Below are 16,739 nucleotides of genomic sequence, written 5' to 3' on the forward strand. Positions count from 1 at the left end.
GAAGGCTCCCTGTCTCTGTCTGTACTGTGAATACCTTAAAGAGGGGTCTTAATATGTACTTTGGTATTTTTCAGGGTATAGCACAGTGCTGGGCACACAATAAGCACTCAATAAACACATAATTAATCAGCACTAACTGGGAAACTTCTCAAGGTCTGAGATTCTGTTTCTAATTATCCACATGGTACCTCATCGTGGGCCATATGCTGATAGGTGCTAATTGATTGATTCGATTGAAACTGTAAACCCTTTGAGAATACCCACTCAACTCTTTAACTCCTATGATCATGTGAATCAGGGTCCCTAGCCTTTTTGTTCATTTAACTTGTCTTGCCCAAGCAGTTGTAAATCTGATGCTTCTTATAGAGGTTGTCTGAGTTATCATTTGCACTCAAGAGGATTCTTAAATTCTTGAAGTCACTAGAGGTGGAAGAGATTCTACAAGATTTTAGTTCAGTCCTTCTCATTGCATGATGAGGAAATAGGCCACCTGTGGTTAAGTGACTTGTCTAACGTTCTTCATTAATCCATTTAATGTTACATTTTGAGTCCCTATTTTATTACAGTTGACAAGTGAGTTAAGAGCAGAGTTGATTTCCGGATTCTCCAGCTGTAGTCCCCCTTCTAACCACAACTTCAATATGGCTATTATTAAATATTGATCACTTACCGAAATGATCCCGTTTCATCCCTTTCTCTCTTCCTAAACATAGGTTGGAGATATTATTTGTCCATAACTTCTACTGGGCCCTACTTAGGGTGTTTATTTGCAACTCTTTCATAATTGTGGCACTTTAAGATGAAGAGATTTCATAACACTTTACTCTCAAAAGTAGATCAAAGTTATTTTAAAAATCCTTGTCTTGGGAAGTTTTGGAGAAATTCAGTAGATTCATAAGTGAGGAGCTCTTGGACTATCACAGAAACAAGTGGGATTTGGAAATCTTTGTCTCAGGGGATCTGAATTATTGTATTTGACTGAGTGTGTGATGCTGCAATGACTGTGCTACTGAAAGGAACAGAGATCAGGCTAGGATGCAGATTTGTCACTCTGCAGTATCTCTCATCTTAGAGAAGTGGTTCTTCTTGAAAGAGAACACAGGCCGGCGCCGCGGCTCACTAGGCCAATCCTCCGCCTGTGGCGCTGGCACACTGGGTTCTAGTCTGGTTGGGGCGCCGGATTCTGTCCCAGTTGCTCTTCTTCCAGTCCAGCTCTCTGCTGTGGCCCGGGAGTGCAGTGGAGGATGGCCCAAGTGCTTGGGCCCTGCACCCCATGGGAGACCAGGAGAAGCACCTGGTTCCTGGCTTCGGATCAGTGCAGCGTGCCAGTTCTAACACGCCAGCTGTAGTGGTCACTTGGGGGGTGAACCAACGGCAAAAGGAAGACCTTTCTCTCTGTCTCTCTCTCTCACTGTCCACTCTGCCTGTCAAAAAAAAAAAAAAAAAGAGAACAAAAATAGTTGCTACTTAGTCCAAGGTATAAAATTATATGCTTAGACAGCTGAAACCTAATTAGAAAACTTTTAAAGTATCCCCCCCCCGCAAAGATAGTGACTAGACTAGTGACTGTGGGTAAGCTAAAGTTTTTGGACTGACTTATCCTAGATTTGTAAGTTTCCTTTAGTTCTGCATCAACATGAATGTCTTTAGAAATGATGTATGAGGGATTGGGGAGGACAAAAAGAAATGACAATTTTCTCTTAATTGGTTTTGACAAAGTCATGGAATGCTCTTGCCAGATATGTTGCCTGGGTTTGAGAGAGAAAAAGTTGAGAGAGAAAAAGTTGAAGCAAGAAGGAATAAAAAATAAGAAACTGTGGGATGTATTGTTCACAAGTCTAGAGACTGCTACAGCTAATAGAGGCTGGCAGTGAGATGGTCCGGCATTCTGTCCCATCCTTCTTCCATGTTCTGAGTGTGAAGGACTTATGTCCCAGAAGTTCTGACTGTTGGCAGCATTGATAAGTGATCTGTCAGAGCAAAATGCTGCAGTTCCCAGCACTTATTCTTTTTTTTTTTATTTGACAGATAGAGATAGACAGTGAGAGAGAGAGACAGAGAGAAAGGTCGTCCTTCTGTTGGTTCACCCCCAAAATGGCCACTACGGCTGGAGCTATGCCGATCCAAAACTGGGAGCCAGGTGTTTCTTCCTGGTTTCCCATGTGGGTGCAGGGGCCCAAACACTTGGGCCATCCTCCACTGCCTTCACGGGCCATAGCGGAAGGCTGGACTGGAAGAGGAGCAATCAGGACTAGAACCTGGCACCGCAGGCGGAGGATTAACCAAGGGATCCACAGTGCCGGCCCCCCCAACACTTATTCTTATATGTGTCTATTTATAGGGAAAGCAATTAGAGTCCTAGATGTTAAGGGTGGGTTAGAGAAATAGGTGCTTAGGCTTGGCTTTCAGCATCTCTTGACTTCAGAAAATCACTCTAGCTAATCTGAATTTGGAAATTTTAGGACATACAATTCTGAGCAACAGGATCTTAAAAGTAAATTTCCAGACAGCTATTTTCTGATAAATCTTATTCCAGCCTTCTTCACCAGTCCACTGCCTCGTCCCCCATCCCACTTCTGTTCACAAGTACAGAAGACACAGAGAGGGACCATCTGGCCCAGCATGCCAGCTTTTTATTTGGTTGCTCTCAATCCCACCTTCCTGTTTGGATCACCCCTCCCTTCTTCCCATACTTCAGAAACCAATCAAGGTGTCTCCTGAACTCATTTATTCCCTTTGTTTCAACTGCTTTTTTAAGTAACCTTTTCCATATGCTTATATACCTGCATATGGAACAGAAGCTTTTTCTCCATTCAAAATGGCCTGATCGGACTCTTAGGAAAAGCCATTTACTCAAACATGTGACAAAGTGCTTCTAAAGATCCTAAACAAATTTTCATTACTTTTGATGACTAGGGCATATGTAAGTGGAGGAAAAACTACTGGGTTTAAAAGTAGGTGGCTGACGGACACTGATGCTGAATGATATGGAATTAAAGATCTTGTTGCTGTTAGCTTTGACTCTTTTTCCCCCAAATGAAATAGTCTAAGTCAGATTTGGAGCAGAAGTCTGTAATAATTATTTTACTTTAATTCAGCACTTATTTTGATACCCCTGTTTGGCCTCATTCGCTTCAACATGGGACATTAGTACTCTTATATTGCCTGTTGTGGACCAATTTTTTTCAGCTGTTGCTAAAACTTACTAAAATGCCAGATGTCATGTTGAAAACATGAAACCTGAAAGAAGGTCATAAATCACAAAAACAAACCATAAAAAAAATAATAAAATACCCTGAGTGCCGTGCTCTGGAGCTTCCCAGCTTTAAGTCTCCTTTTGTTCACCCCTCTCCCCAATCCACCGCATGCCCCAGCCCCCATCTTTTAGGGCCAGGGGTGGGGGCAGCCCAGCGGTTTCTCACCTAAGGCTTGATTGTTTGTTTTGCAGATTCAGAGCAGAGCACTGGTTCAGACTCTGAGGTACTCACCGAGCGGACTTCCTGCTCCTTCAACACTCACCCTGATCTGGCCTCAAGTGCTGCAGGCCCTGTGCCTGCTGCCATGTCTTCCATGGAGGAGATCCAGGTGGAGCTGCAGTGTGCTGACCTGTGGAAGAGGTTCCACGATATTGGAACGGAAATGATCATCACCAAAGCAGGCAGGTAAGGACAAGTTCTGCTGAATAACCAGATTCAAAGAATCGAAAGAAGTAGGAGCCATTCCACCCCTCTTCCCCCGGCACATTTATTCATGGAAGCAACTTGCACTCACCATTCTGCATTTGGACATCTTGGTTGTGGTCCTATTGTATTTGCTGTGATTTTACCATTTTCCTCCAGGAGCCTTTCAAATCTGAATCACCTCTACCTTCATAAACACTTTCCAACTACAATTGTTATTTCAGTGAATCCAAGGTATCTCAAAAGTTCATGAAAACAGAATTAAAGATAAATTTATTTTGGTGGGAAAAAAATGAAATTCATGTATACAGAGGATCAGAGTTCATGATATGTAAAAATGATGCATGAAATAAAAAATTGTTTTATACTAAAATAATTTTTGTAAATTCTATTTTTCTATAAGCCTTTTGAAGTACCCTTGTACTGAAAAGTTACGGTATCTTAACAGCCAAAAGATTAATTTCTAAAACAATTGTTACCTCACTATCCAATATCTTCAAGGAGTTTTTTTCTGCAAATAATAACATATCTTCTTCTTTTTAAAAAAGATTTATTTGTTTATTTTATTTGAGAAGCAGAGTTACAGAGAGCAAGAGAGGGAGAGACACAGTCTTCCATCCTCTGATTCAATCTGCAAAAGGCCACGACAACCAGGAGCCAGGAGCTTCTTCCAGGTCTCCCACGGGGGTGCAGGAGCCCGAGCACTTGGGCCATCCTCTGCTGCTTCCCAGGCTATTATCAGAGAGTTGGATTGGAAGCAGATTAGTTGGGACTCAAACCAGCACCCATATGGGATGCTGGCACCACAGGTGGAGGCTTACCCTACTATGCCACAGCGCCAGCTCCATAACTTATATCTTCTAAGACATTAAAACAATAAAATGCTTTTAATATTTTTTGGGGTAAGACTGGGCTTGGTGAATCTTCTGAGTCCTTTTTTGTTGATCTATTGTATTTTATTGTTAGCTTTAAATTATTAAAAAAACTTTAATAGTACCTATGGAATATCTTGAAAAAGTTGAATCTCTTGAAAACAATTTCTTTTGAAATAAACACTTTTAGTTAAGTTACTCCTTTATTGCTCTTTCTCAGCTTTCCATTCTTAGTTATCTGTTTTGTGCTGGACACTCAGCAAATACTGTGCCATTTCAGCTTCATAGGAATCCTATGAAATAAGACATGGTCACCCTTTAGACAGATGAGGGTGCAAAGGGTGAAAGAGGTCAGTTAACTTGACTAAGGCACAGGGGAGTAAATTGTCACTCCAGAATTCTACATAAAACTGTGTGCTCTAAAATAATAGTTCTAACTTAAGAAATGATTGAGTTCTTGGATTTTGTATTCAAAATTAACATGATTTAGATAAAACTAAATTTGGACTAAGCTTGAGCATATAGGAATGTCTAACTGAAATTAAGTAAAAATAATTATACCATTTTCATATTTTCAAAGCCAGTCTGCTCTACATAGTCTCACATCTTCTGCAGACCAGAAAAGATCTACCTCACTGCTCATAAGTTGTTCTCATGAACATGGCTATTTAAAGTGAAATAACATTTTGATTGGATCCAGTTCATCTACATGATGTAGAAATTTCCAAATACAAAAAAGATATCACAAAAGCATGAGGTTCAACTGAGCCTGAAATGTTATTTTCTTTCTTTTCTGGAATCTTCTTCCTTCTGTAAGTTGTAATAGTGAATAAAACCATTAAAAGACATTTTAGGAGGAGCAACTTTGAAGGAGAATTACTGTCTATGTCAACTCTTTTTAGGTGCTTGGGTTTCAGTATACTCTTGTTCTACATTTTGTGGTATTAGGCTTTGAAGAGAAGAAAGTATTCAAAGGAGACTTTTTTTAGTGTTTCATAAGAAAGGAGAAATATTACAATTGATTTTTTCTAGAAAATGTTTCAGTTTTGGTGTTTTCACTTGAATATTATTAGGCCTTTTTTTTTTTTTTTTTATAAAAGTGTTTCTTTGAGAGAGAGAGACAAAGAAAGCTCCCATCCACTGGTTCACTCTCCAAATAGTGACAACAGTCCCCAGCTGGGAGCCAAAGCCTGGAGCCAGGAACTGACCCCTAGATGGCAGGAACTCAATCACTTGAGCCATCATTGCTGCCTCTAAAGGTCTGCAATAGCAGGAAGATGGGATTGAGAGCATAGCTGGGGGTGGAACCCAAGCACTTTGATATGAGATGTGGGTATCCAAACTGGTGTCTTAAATACTAGGTAAATGCTTTCCCCAATACTATTATGTCTCTGTATTTCTCACTCTTGTTTCAGATATTGCTGCCTTATTACCTACACTCCAGTGAATTTAGTTTATGATTTCCTGTGAAAACAGCTGTAAGAAAGAAATACTGCAAAAATAAATCAATAACTCACCTTGATACGTGAATATATCAATCTATTCCCCAACACAGACACACAGTTTGTTCTTTAATTATATCAAAATCTATTGTTTATCTTTAGAAACTACACTCATTGTCTGTGTATTGGGTTGCCTCAGCAGCTGTTGTTGCTGCTACATGTAACTGCTCAAATAAGTCTAGATCAACTCAGAAGCATACAGAGGGCTCTCTCTTCTGTGAATCTGTTGCCCTGGTTAATTTCTTCCTTCTCACATAATTTTCTTCCCTATACAGTATTCATTTCAATTTTAACCCCATGTTCTTATTCTCACTTAGGAAATCTTAGTCACTTTAGGGGCTAATGTTGTGGCACAGCAGGTTAAGCCATGGCCTGTGACACTAGCATCCCACATGAGTGCTGGTTTGATTCTTGGCTGCTACACTTCCAATACAGCTCTGTGCTAATGGATCTGGGAAATCCGTGGAAAATATTCCAAGAACTTTGGTCCCTGCCTCTCACGTAGGAGACAGCTCTCTCTCTCTCTCTCTCTCTCTCTCTCTTGCTCCTCCACACCCCGTGTAACTCATTTAAGTAAGCAAATAAATATCTAACAAAAAGAGAAAAATCTTAGTCATCATAGACTTCACATACTAATAATCTGGTTGATTCAGAACTACTGCAGTCTACAGAGCCCTTGATCTTTGAATGTGCCAATACAAGCTGTATAATCAGCACCACGGACAGAGCTGCTTGTAGGGATGAATGGGTTTGGAAGACAAAAGAACTGGCCTAAATTTTGCTATTAAAATTAAAACTAAACACATTTATTTTTGGGAACTATGAAAGATTAGTTTTCTCCAGAGTGTTGTGTTGTGATTGCACTTAATATTCTGTACTAAAACACTGACATAAAGAATAGGCATGTTGCAAAGCTTTTAAAAAGAATTAACTTTAAGGCAGGAAGGCACTTTAGAGATTATCTAGTCACTTTGCTTTGTTTTATAGATGCTGAGGTTAAACTGGCTTATCCATAGTCATGCAGTTCATTTATATCAGAACTTGGGCACTAGGAATAGATGGGTAGCTTTGTATATTTGTCCCAGACAAAGCAGGTATCAGTTTTTAAAATACTCAACCCATTTTCTTGAAGCCACAAAGAACAGAAATCCATTTCTTACAAGGCAATAGAGCTTCTATAAGTGGTTGAAAGGAACCACATGTCTTTAGCAAAGGTAGTGACTTAGAGAACTGTCTTCCCATTCCTTACAAGATGTCCTCCAATCATTTATATTTAAGACAATGAGAAATCATTATTAGTGAAAAGGGAATTACTGAGCTCTAACTAAGTGTATAGGCCAGGGTTCCCAAATTTTTGAAAAAAAAAAAAAAGTAGATCAAAGTGCCTGATCTATTGTGAATATTTGATTTAGTCATTATGAGTAGTTCACCATCAAAATTTCATTAGCCCAATATAAGACTAAAATATGGGGCTTTCTAATTAATAATTAGCCTATGTGCTTTTGCTCATATATGACTGTGATGTCATTGACCACATGCCAGAGTATATTTGGTCTTTATGTTGCTGTTGCTGGATGAGTAGTGAGTGTGACACTAGTACAGAGAGTCTCTCCTGTAAGCAACAAGTACACATTTGCAACATGGCTGCCTGGGGTCAGGGTATGGTCTATGGCCATGAAATGGGGCAAAGCCAATTAGGCCATATGTGGATCAAGCCTGTGACCTTGACCTCATTAGCACCGTGCTCTGCCCAGCTCAACTAACTAGCCCCAGATGGTTAAGCTTAATGCCGTATTTTGTGTACACATACCCTACAGCACATTCATGGAAATCCAAATTTTTGAACTGAGAACTTTTTATGTCTGGCCTGATTGAAAAAAAGCTAGATGTTTTTCTTTTTTTTCTCATGGTTACCAAAGAATGGTGAACTTTATTCTGGACTTGCTGAAACTCAATACTTCTTTTGGTCTGCTGCCTCTCCTCCTCTCTTCAATTATGAGAGAAGTTGTAAAGTTCCATATCCTGACCTCACTTGCTTTGGCGAGTTTAACAAGCCATTGTGGTAGAAACAAGGTATTGCCCAGAGGCCACTAGAATTCATTTGGTATTTGCTCCCCATTCCACAGGGTCCTTCCTCTGACACACACGTTGACAGCCTGAGAACTTGCAGATTTTATTCCTTCAGTTTTATGCATAAAAAATAACCTTTGGTGGCCCTTTGTTTGGGGACTGGTAGCACCTTCTTCTTTTTCTTCTTTTCTAGAGAAATTATTATCAGAGTGGTCATTTTCAAATAAAATCAGTCAGTCAAAAGCATTTTATGATCACATACAATAAACTGCAATTTACAAATTTACACTTTACAATAAGTAGAGTATAAGATACCATATCTATCTTTAAGACGATTATAGTTAACAGGAACTATATATGTGGATATACACATACACACAAACACCTACATATACATATATTATGTTAAAGATTAACTAGAAACATGGAGCATTGTATTGTATGAGCCCTTTGAATGTATGAATCTTCAAATTGGCCAATTTATATTAAAGAGATATGTTGTTTCAGCAATAAAAGTCTCTAACTTATTTTATAATTTCCAAAGTGCAAACAACGAGCCAACTTTGAGAATTAGAGTGCATTGGATAGTAATGAGTCTAGAGTATCTTATAAGAAGGTGCATTTCAATATTTTACCTCTACTACTTCTACCTCTCTGATTGCTGAGTTCACTACCTTATTTCCCTTCATAGGAGGATGTTTCCTGCCATGAGAGTAAAAATCACTGGCCTAGATCCACACCAGCAGTACTATATAGCAATGGACATTGTACCTGTGGACAATAAAAGATACAGGTAAGAATGACTGTGAGATATGGAATTGTGGGCATCACCAGCATACCAAAATAGTTTTTAAAGTCATTAGATGAAACATTTTAGCATGCATACTGTACAGGAAACATGAAATGGAAGATATACAAATGGCCTGTGGCAGAGCACCATGCAGAAAGTAGTAAGTGAAGGTAGGCAAGCCGAATTCAGTAACAATTTGGCCTGGCAGTCTCCCTTTGTCTCTGAATAGAATAGGGTTGTATATTGTCTCCCCCAAATCATATAGCTCTTCAGCCTAAAATTAATTTAATTAACATTGAAAGTGATTAGCCTACTGAATGATTTGACTTCTGAATGCCAAGTGAGTAGGGATGATTCATTTTGGCGAGCATAAGGAGAAGCAGACCAGTGGAATAAATCCAATCATATTTCTAATGGATCACCCTGAATGTGATGGGGAAGAAGAATATACTCGGGTAAGACTTAAGAAGAACATTTACTTAAGGAGAATTATTATTCTTAACATGAGTTCTGCATAAGTTTGTAAATAACTTTCCCTCAGTCATTAAAAATGTAGTCTCCATGTCTCTTGGGTGATTCATACAATGATACTTAAAAAGTTTGTGGAAAAGGAATTAAAAAATAAGTTTGGGACAAGGGGTTACTCTAGTGGTTGAGACACTTGTATCTCATATCAGAGTACTAGGGTTTGATAGCCAGCTCTGGTTCCTGATCCTGGCTTCCTGCTAATGTAGATTTTGGGAGGAAGCAGTGATAACTCAAGTATTTGTATTCCTGCCATCCCTGTAGGAGATCTGGAGTGAGTTCCCAGTCTTGGCTTTGGCCCTATCCAGGGGCCATTGTAGGCATTTGGGCAGTAAATTGGTGGACAGGAACCCTCTCTATTTTTCTGTCTCTTCCTCTTAAGTAAAAAATAGAATAGAAAAAAAGATCAACTTATCTTGAGGCAAAAATTTTTAAATCTATTCATAGTTTTTTTCATAATATGCATTTTCCATGGAGTTTCCTGAAGTTTCCTCATATGTAGTTCTCATCAGAAAAAAGTAGCAGTTTCTTAGATATCTCAAGGTTTCCATCAAATCACGGAATCATGGCTTGTTTTTGAAGTATTTGGGGGTCAAGGACCTGACCCGACAGTGATGATTTGGAGATGAGAAATGAGTGGGGAAGGCCAACACTAATGTGTCAGGGGGACAGGTACACGGCTGGGATTGCAGGACTCAGCAAGAAAGATAATCTGGTCAGTTCTAGAGGATATTGGGAACTGTGATTTGAATCAAATGCCCCAGGCTGCCAGGTCTGGGTCCCGGTCCTGTGGGGTCCTTCAGGACTGAGAACGTGGGTAGTGCCAGATCTATGGAGATGGAGATGACTCTTCAGAACTATGGGAAAATTGGCAAGGCCTGGGACAGAACTGATTTCCTTTGCTACCAACAACGTCTCATTTCCAGTGACTTTGAGAGAAAATAATGTGGAGGATGATGAAGTCCAAAACTCGATTCCTCAAAGAAAACACTATATGGGAAGATTTGGTGGTGTTTCTAGGAATAATTGCACTAAGGCAAAGACCTTCCATTTGTGTAAAATGACTCAAAATTCAAATTGTTAGCAAGGAAATGGTTAACAAGTGAAAGACTTGGAGGGTCTGTGCACATGGCTGCATTTTTATAGGACAATATGGAAGATGTTTTTAATAAGGAACAAAATCCTGAACAAGTGGCCAAGGGATTATATGGTTTGCATTTGAAAGGTGAAAGGTTGCAGTAAAATACCTTTTCCATAGCTAGACACGTGGGTTCAGGATGCCTGCATGCACACAGGGGTGCATGGTAATGAGGGGGAGAAGAAAGAAAGAGAACTGTGAGAATGTTTTTCCACCTTCCAGCTATAGCTTTGATCATTAACCACAACCCTTATCTGCCCTCCCCTTTCTCATCCCATTGTCCATTTCACTTTTCCTGGTTATCTACTTTCTCTTTTTCTCCTTTGCATTCCATTTCATTCCCATTACTTTTCTTTGTCTCCCCCTTTCCTGTCTTTATATGTTTCCTGGGCCTCTGCATCTGTCTCTGAATTCTGCTCTCTTCTTGTCCATCTCAGATATGTGTATCATAGCTCCAAGTGGATGGTGGCTGGAAATGCTGATTCCCCTGTGCCTCCACGAGTTTATATACACCCTGATTCTCTAGCTTCTGGAGACACCTGGATGAGACAGGTGGTCAGTTTCGACAAGCTCAAGCTAACCAACAATGAATTGGATGATCAAGGACATGTGAGTCAAAGAATCCTATCTCTCCCTCTTCCACTCCCCACTCATTTGCTTTAAAGCTATTTAGTCCCCTACTTTTCCAAACAGGTAAAAATAAGAATCTCTATGCCACTGTAAGTTATTTAAGTAAGTAAGCAAGCATTAAAGTATTTTTTTCTTCATCTAACATTTAGCAGACATCTGCTATGCATCAGGTTGTGTTTATCATGCAAAGTTCTTGTACTCAAGGGAGTTACAGTCTAGTCATGGAGGCAAGACAGGAAAACAAGACAAATTAAGCAATGGTAAAAGAAATCATAACATTCAGTGAAATAACTCACAAGGCAATAACCTAACGCAGGCAAGTGAATAACAATTTTGGCTGATTTGTCAAGAAATTTATGAATTAATAGGAGACAGTTAGGTCGTAAGGCTTTCCAGGCATAATTAGAGCAATAAATGTTGATTTATCTTTGGCAGTAAAATATGTACTGAATTTTCACTGAATGCCAAGATTCATACTGGGTAATATGGGAAGACTGAAGAAGTTAAAGCCATAGCTCCTGTCTTTAAGGAAATGAGAGTTTCCTGAAGGGATGAGAACACTCATACACCATTCACTTTTCATGTGACATAAAAGGATGTCCATAAGTTCAAAAATGAGTGCAAATAATAGCAAGTAGAATTTAAAGACAGTGTGAACCCAGGCTGAAAATTCTAAGCTATAGTGAACAACTTTTTGTATGTAGAGGTTGTGAGGTATTTCAATGAAGTGTTTTCTGTGTGTGCTAGAACAGTCATTCAGTGTTTATCCAACTGAAGCAAACAAAATGCATCTACTACCCAGGACAGGGAATACCCTGCTCCATAGTTCCATGAATGCTATCCTTCTCACCATGGGCAAATACACTGCTTTCCAGTTTCCTGTATAACCCACTCCCAATCTGTGCTCTTCCTATAATGCTTCCTTCTTGTGATTTATATTGCATGAGATCTACAAAAGATGTAGCAACCTTAAAGCCATGCCTGTCATAATGGTTTTCCTTTTCATTTCAGATCATTCTGCACTCTATGCACAAATACCAGCCTCGAGTTCATGTGATTCGCAAGGATTTCAGCAGTGACCTTTCACCCACCAAGCCTGTCCCTGTGGGGGATGGGGTCAAAACGTTCAATTTTCCTGAGACCGTGTTCACCACAGTCACAGCATATCAGAACCAGCAGGTAAGTCTGCCTTTGTGAGTATCCTGCTAAATAAGCTTTTTTTTTTTTTTTTTTTGTCAGAGATGCTTAGTCCCTCTACATGGTACTGGGGAGGTGGAATGAAAGACACCAGCCTTGCAGTGCACACAAGACATTGGCAATAACAATATGGTAATGCTCAGTCATGGCTGGCATCATCTAGATTTGGATCATAGGACCAATGTTCCTAAATTGTTTTCACGTCTCTCTTTACTTGTACCTGCCTTTCATTATCTCTACTATATTCTGAAAAATGATTGTCATAGTTTGGAATTCCTTCTCAGTATTGAGGCTTGATATTCTATGTTACCTGCCATTTTCTATGAATCCTTCCACCAGGCTGCATCAAAGTCATCAATCTTCTCAAATGCGATTTGAGAGCCATCTTTTCCATGTACACTTTTGGACTAAATTTACTTCCTGTGTCCACCATTCCCATCATGAGATCTGTACATTCATTTAAAAAAGATGCGTTTATTTATTTGAAAGGGAGAATGACTGGGAGAGAGCAATATAGATAGGTAGGTAGATAGATAGATAGATAGATAGATAGATATTCCCTTTGCTGGTTCACTCTCCCAGTGGCTACAACATCCAGGGCTGTGCTGGGCTGAAGCCAGGAACCAGGAACTCCATCAAGGCCTTCCACATGGGTAACAGGGTCCTAGTATTTGGACCATCTTCAGCTGCTTTCCCTAGTGCATTAGCAGAAAGCTGAACAGAAATGGAGTAACCAGAAATGTAACTGGCACTTCAGTTTTGAATGTTGGTATAACAAGTGGTAGCTCAACCCATTGCACCACAACATCAGCTGCAGATATGTGCATTTTTATGCCTGTAACACATTCAAGCATTTCATAAAGATTTATAGAGAACTTACTATGTTCTAGTGTTTGTAGAAAAATAAGAGTTGGTTAGAGCTAATTAAGATGGTTCTTTTTCTTAAGAAGAGTTTTAGTTGAACAAAGACACCAAAATATATAATGATTATACAGTGGAATAATTCAAGGATAGAAATGTGGACATGGTCTCAATTTGGGAAATAAGGGAGGTTTTCCTGGAAGATGTGACACCTTTTTTGATGATAACATATATATATGAACTAGTCAGACCAATGCAGGAGATGTGTGGGTGGGGGAGGAGCCAGAAGAAGCCAAGTGTGGAAGTATCATGGGCATTCTAAACACTGTTCTCTTTTTGAGAGGGTGGCTAGATGGATTTATAAGCATTTTCACTTTACGTAATTTTCTAAATGTTGTATATGAATACCATTTTTGTAAATTGGATTTTATTTTATCTTTGAGCAAATTGTCTGTTAAAATATTTATTTATTTTATTTAAAAGAGTTACAGGGGCTGGCGCCGCGGCTCACTAGGCTAATCCTCCACCTTGCGGCGCCGGCACACCAGGTTCTAGTCCCGGTCGGGGCGCCGGATTCTGTCCCAGTTGCCCCTCTTCCAGGCCAGCTCTCTGCTGTCGCCAGGGAGTGCAGTGGAGGATGGCCCAAGTACTTGGGCCCTGCACCCCATGGGAGACCAGGAGAAGCACCTGGCTCCTGCCATTGGATCAGCGCGGTGCGCCGGCCGCAGTGCGCTGGCCGTGGCGGCCATTGGAGGGTGAACCAACGGCAAAGGAAGACCTTTCTCTCTGTCTCTCTCTCTCACTGTCCACTCTGCCTGTAAAAAAAAAAAAAAAAAAAAAAAAAAGAGTTACAAGGATAGAGGAAGAGGCAGGGAAAGAGAGATAGAGGAAGCGGCGGGGGGAGAATCTCTTCCATCTGCTGGTTCACTATGCACATGGCTGCAATGGCCAACACTGGGCCAGGCTGAAGCCAGGATCCAGGAACTTAATCCATATCTCCCACATGGATGGCGGGGCTCCAAGCACTTGGGCTATCTTCTGCTGCTTTCCCCAGGCCATTAGCAGGGAACTGAATCTAAATTAGAGCAGCTGGGACTTGAACCAGTGCCCACATGGGATTCTGGTGCTGCAGGAAGCAACATTACTTGCTATGCCACAACACTGACCCCTGAAACAAATAGATTTTTTTCTGTTTATCTTGCTTAAAAACTTGCTTTCTTTTATTTGGAGCCTTCTTGAAGCAAAATAAGATTGTATTATTATGTTCCATACTTTTTGTATTGCTTACATGCAATTGAGCAAAACATTCATTTAAAAATTATTTTTCGTGTGCTTACTATGTACCAGGAAGATAAAGGTGAGTTACAGAATCTTTGGCTCACATAGAAAGGCCATTTCTATCTTTTGTGGTGCCTCTGAATAAGATTCCTTAAATATCTTTACCTACAGAAGACTCTGATATATGACAATATCTTACTCAGTAGATGCTAAGTAGTATAAAGTTGCCAGACTTTCTTAGCAGCTATAAAATGTTTCCAACTTCAGATTTTTCTTGTGGTTGGCACATTTGATCTAAGGTAGAAGATGTGGATGCCTCATCTGATCTAATGTAGACGATATGTAGTTTGCTTTTGTTGTTATTTTAAAAATGGTTAAACTCTCTCAAACTCCTTGGATAGTAAACTGTCAAGGGCCATGGAGGGTCTACATGGAAAAGCTTACTTATCATGGTTTTTAAAGCCTTGATACAAGATATGGCAGTAATATAGATATAACCTTTGGAACTACTGGAACCTTGGGATTAACTCTAGCTCAGAAGAGGGGAAGTAAGTCCAAGTTCTTTGAATAATTGACCGGACTTTTCCAAGACTACCCCAGCTACAATTGTAACCATTGGTTTCTTGTGAAGATAGTGATGGTGATGTGGCAATAATTATTCCAACTTTAGGATTTCATTCGTAGAACAAACTAGAACACTGAAGAGTCAACATTATATCACCTCAATGGCATCAGTTCTGGAGGCCTGGAGAGCCATTGTTATAACATGAATTGAAACTAGAAATCTGTAGCTCACTTTGCCAATGAAAAAGGACCAAACATGAGTACCAGAATTTCCCTACACTTCTGTACCTTCTCTTATAGCAGTGTCCCCAGAATCCAAGCAGATTCCTTTTGTCTAAATATGTTGTCTACTTCTAGGTTGAGTTGGTTAAAATGCAATTTGGCAGTTGATATACCTGGTTTAATTTCTGACCTTTCCACTTACAAATTATGTGACTTTGAGCAAGTTGCTTAACCCTTTTCAACTTGTGTTTTCTGGTCTAGAAGTGTGCCTGCCTCATAGAGTTATGAGGACTAGATGATGAGGCAGCAGACATAAATTCACTGACACAAACCTGGCATATAATAGTCAGCCTACAGTGCTCTATGGCTGAATCTACGCAGACAGAAAAGAGAGTGGGAGAGTTGGAGGAGCTGCACGGGCTCTTGAAAGGGTTATGATTAATAGATGACTACTTTGACCTTTCTGTCCTCATGTCATGCTGATGAATTCATGATTGCTGAAATTCAAAATAATTGAGTCATACTCAATTCTGCTCATTTTAAGAAAGATAACAGCTTTTACCTGTTTAATAAGCCCACAATCCCTGGATAAATCAACCAGCATGATTGATTAACATTGCTTTTGGCTGTGTAGATATGATTTAATATAATACAATGACTTCTAATATAACAAAATAGACTCAGGTATTTCTGTTGGGAATCTTGAAGTCTGTATCCCATAGGATGAGCTGTTACCTAACACCAATTTTCAGATTTGTCCTGAAGATGAGTGTACCATAAATTGATCTCTTTTGTGTGCTATATTTACCTATTACTGTCTTTTTATTCCCTTGGCATTCTAAAAATGACAAAAATAAATATTTTCTGAAGAAATTATTCACTCTCTTTCTTTCTTTTTTTTTTTTTTTTAAATTTGACAGGTAGAGTTATAGACAGTGAGAGAGACAGAGAGAAAGGTCTTCCTTTCATTGGTTCACTCCCCAAATGGCCAGGTGTTTCTTCCTGTTCTCCCATGCAGGGGTAAGGGCCCAAGCACTTGGCCCATCCTCCACTGCCCTCCTGGGCCACAGCAGAGAGCTGGACTGGAAGAGGAGTAACCGGGACTAGAACTGGGGCCCATATAGGACGCCAGTGCCACAGGCAGAGGGTTAACCAAGTGAGCCACGGTGCCAGCCCCTGCTCTATTTCTTTTTAAGGGGTTGGTTATGAGTCCTGTGCATGAGCAAGGGGAGGAAAGTCAGTGGTAGGTCCTCAGAAGCTTGTTTGGAGAAGCACAAACAAGGAAGGACAATAGAACAGATATAGTCAAAATAGTACCCAATCTTCCTAATGAGAAGTTGTGTCCTGTTCCACAGATAGCAATGGACTAGATACTTGGATACCTGTATTTCAGTCCTGTATGTCCCACTA

General features: G+C 39.9%; 1 protein-coding gene across 5 annotated transcripts in view; it reads left to right on the forward strand.

Annotated features, from left to right (window-relative positions):
* The window catches only part of TBX15 (T-box transcription factor 15), a 129,857-nt gene that overhangs the window by 68,524 nt on the left and 44,594 nt on the right, over positions 1 to 16,739 (forward strand). For all 5 annotated transcript variants that reach the window (XM_002715697.6, XM_008264587.5, XM_070077808.2 and 2 more), the window contains 4 exons: positions 3,449 to 3,662; positions 8,816 to 8,917; positions 11,015 to 11,186; positions 12,219 to 12,386. In XM_002715697.6, coding sequence (XP_002715743.3) covers positions 3,449 to 3,662; positions 8,816 to 8,917; positions 11,015 to 11,186; positions 12,219 to 12,386 — 656 coding nt within the window. The remainder of the gene's footprint in view (positions 1 to 3,448; positions 3,663 to 8,815; positions 8,918 to 11,014; positions 11,187 to 12,218; positions 12,387 to 16,739) is intronic.

This window comes from Oryctolagus cuniculus, chromosome 7 (assembly GCF_051225735.1).
Source record: "Oryctolagus cuniculus isolate XC-2025 breed Fujian yellow rabbit chromosome 7, ASM5122573v1, whole genome shotgun sequence".
Taxonomy (NCBI): Eukaryota; Metazoa; Chordata; class Mammalia; order Lagomorpha; family Leporidae; genus Oryctolagus; species Oryctolagus cuniculus.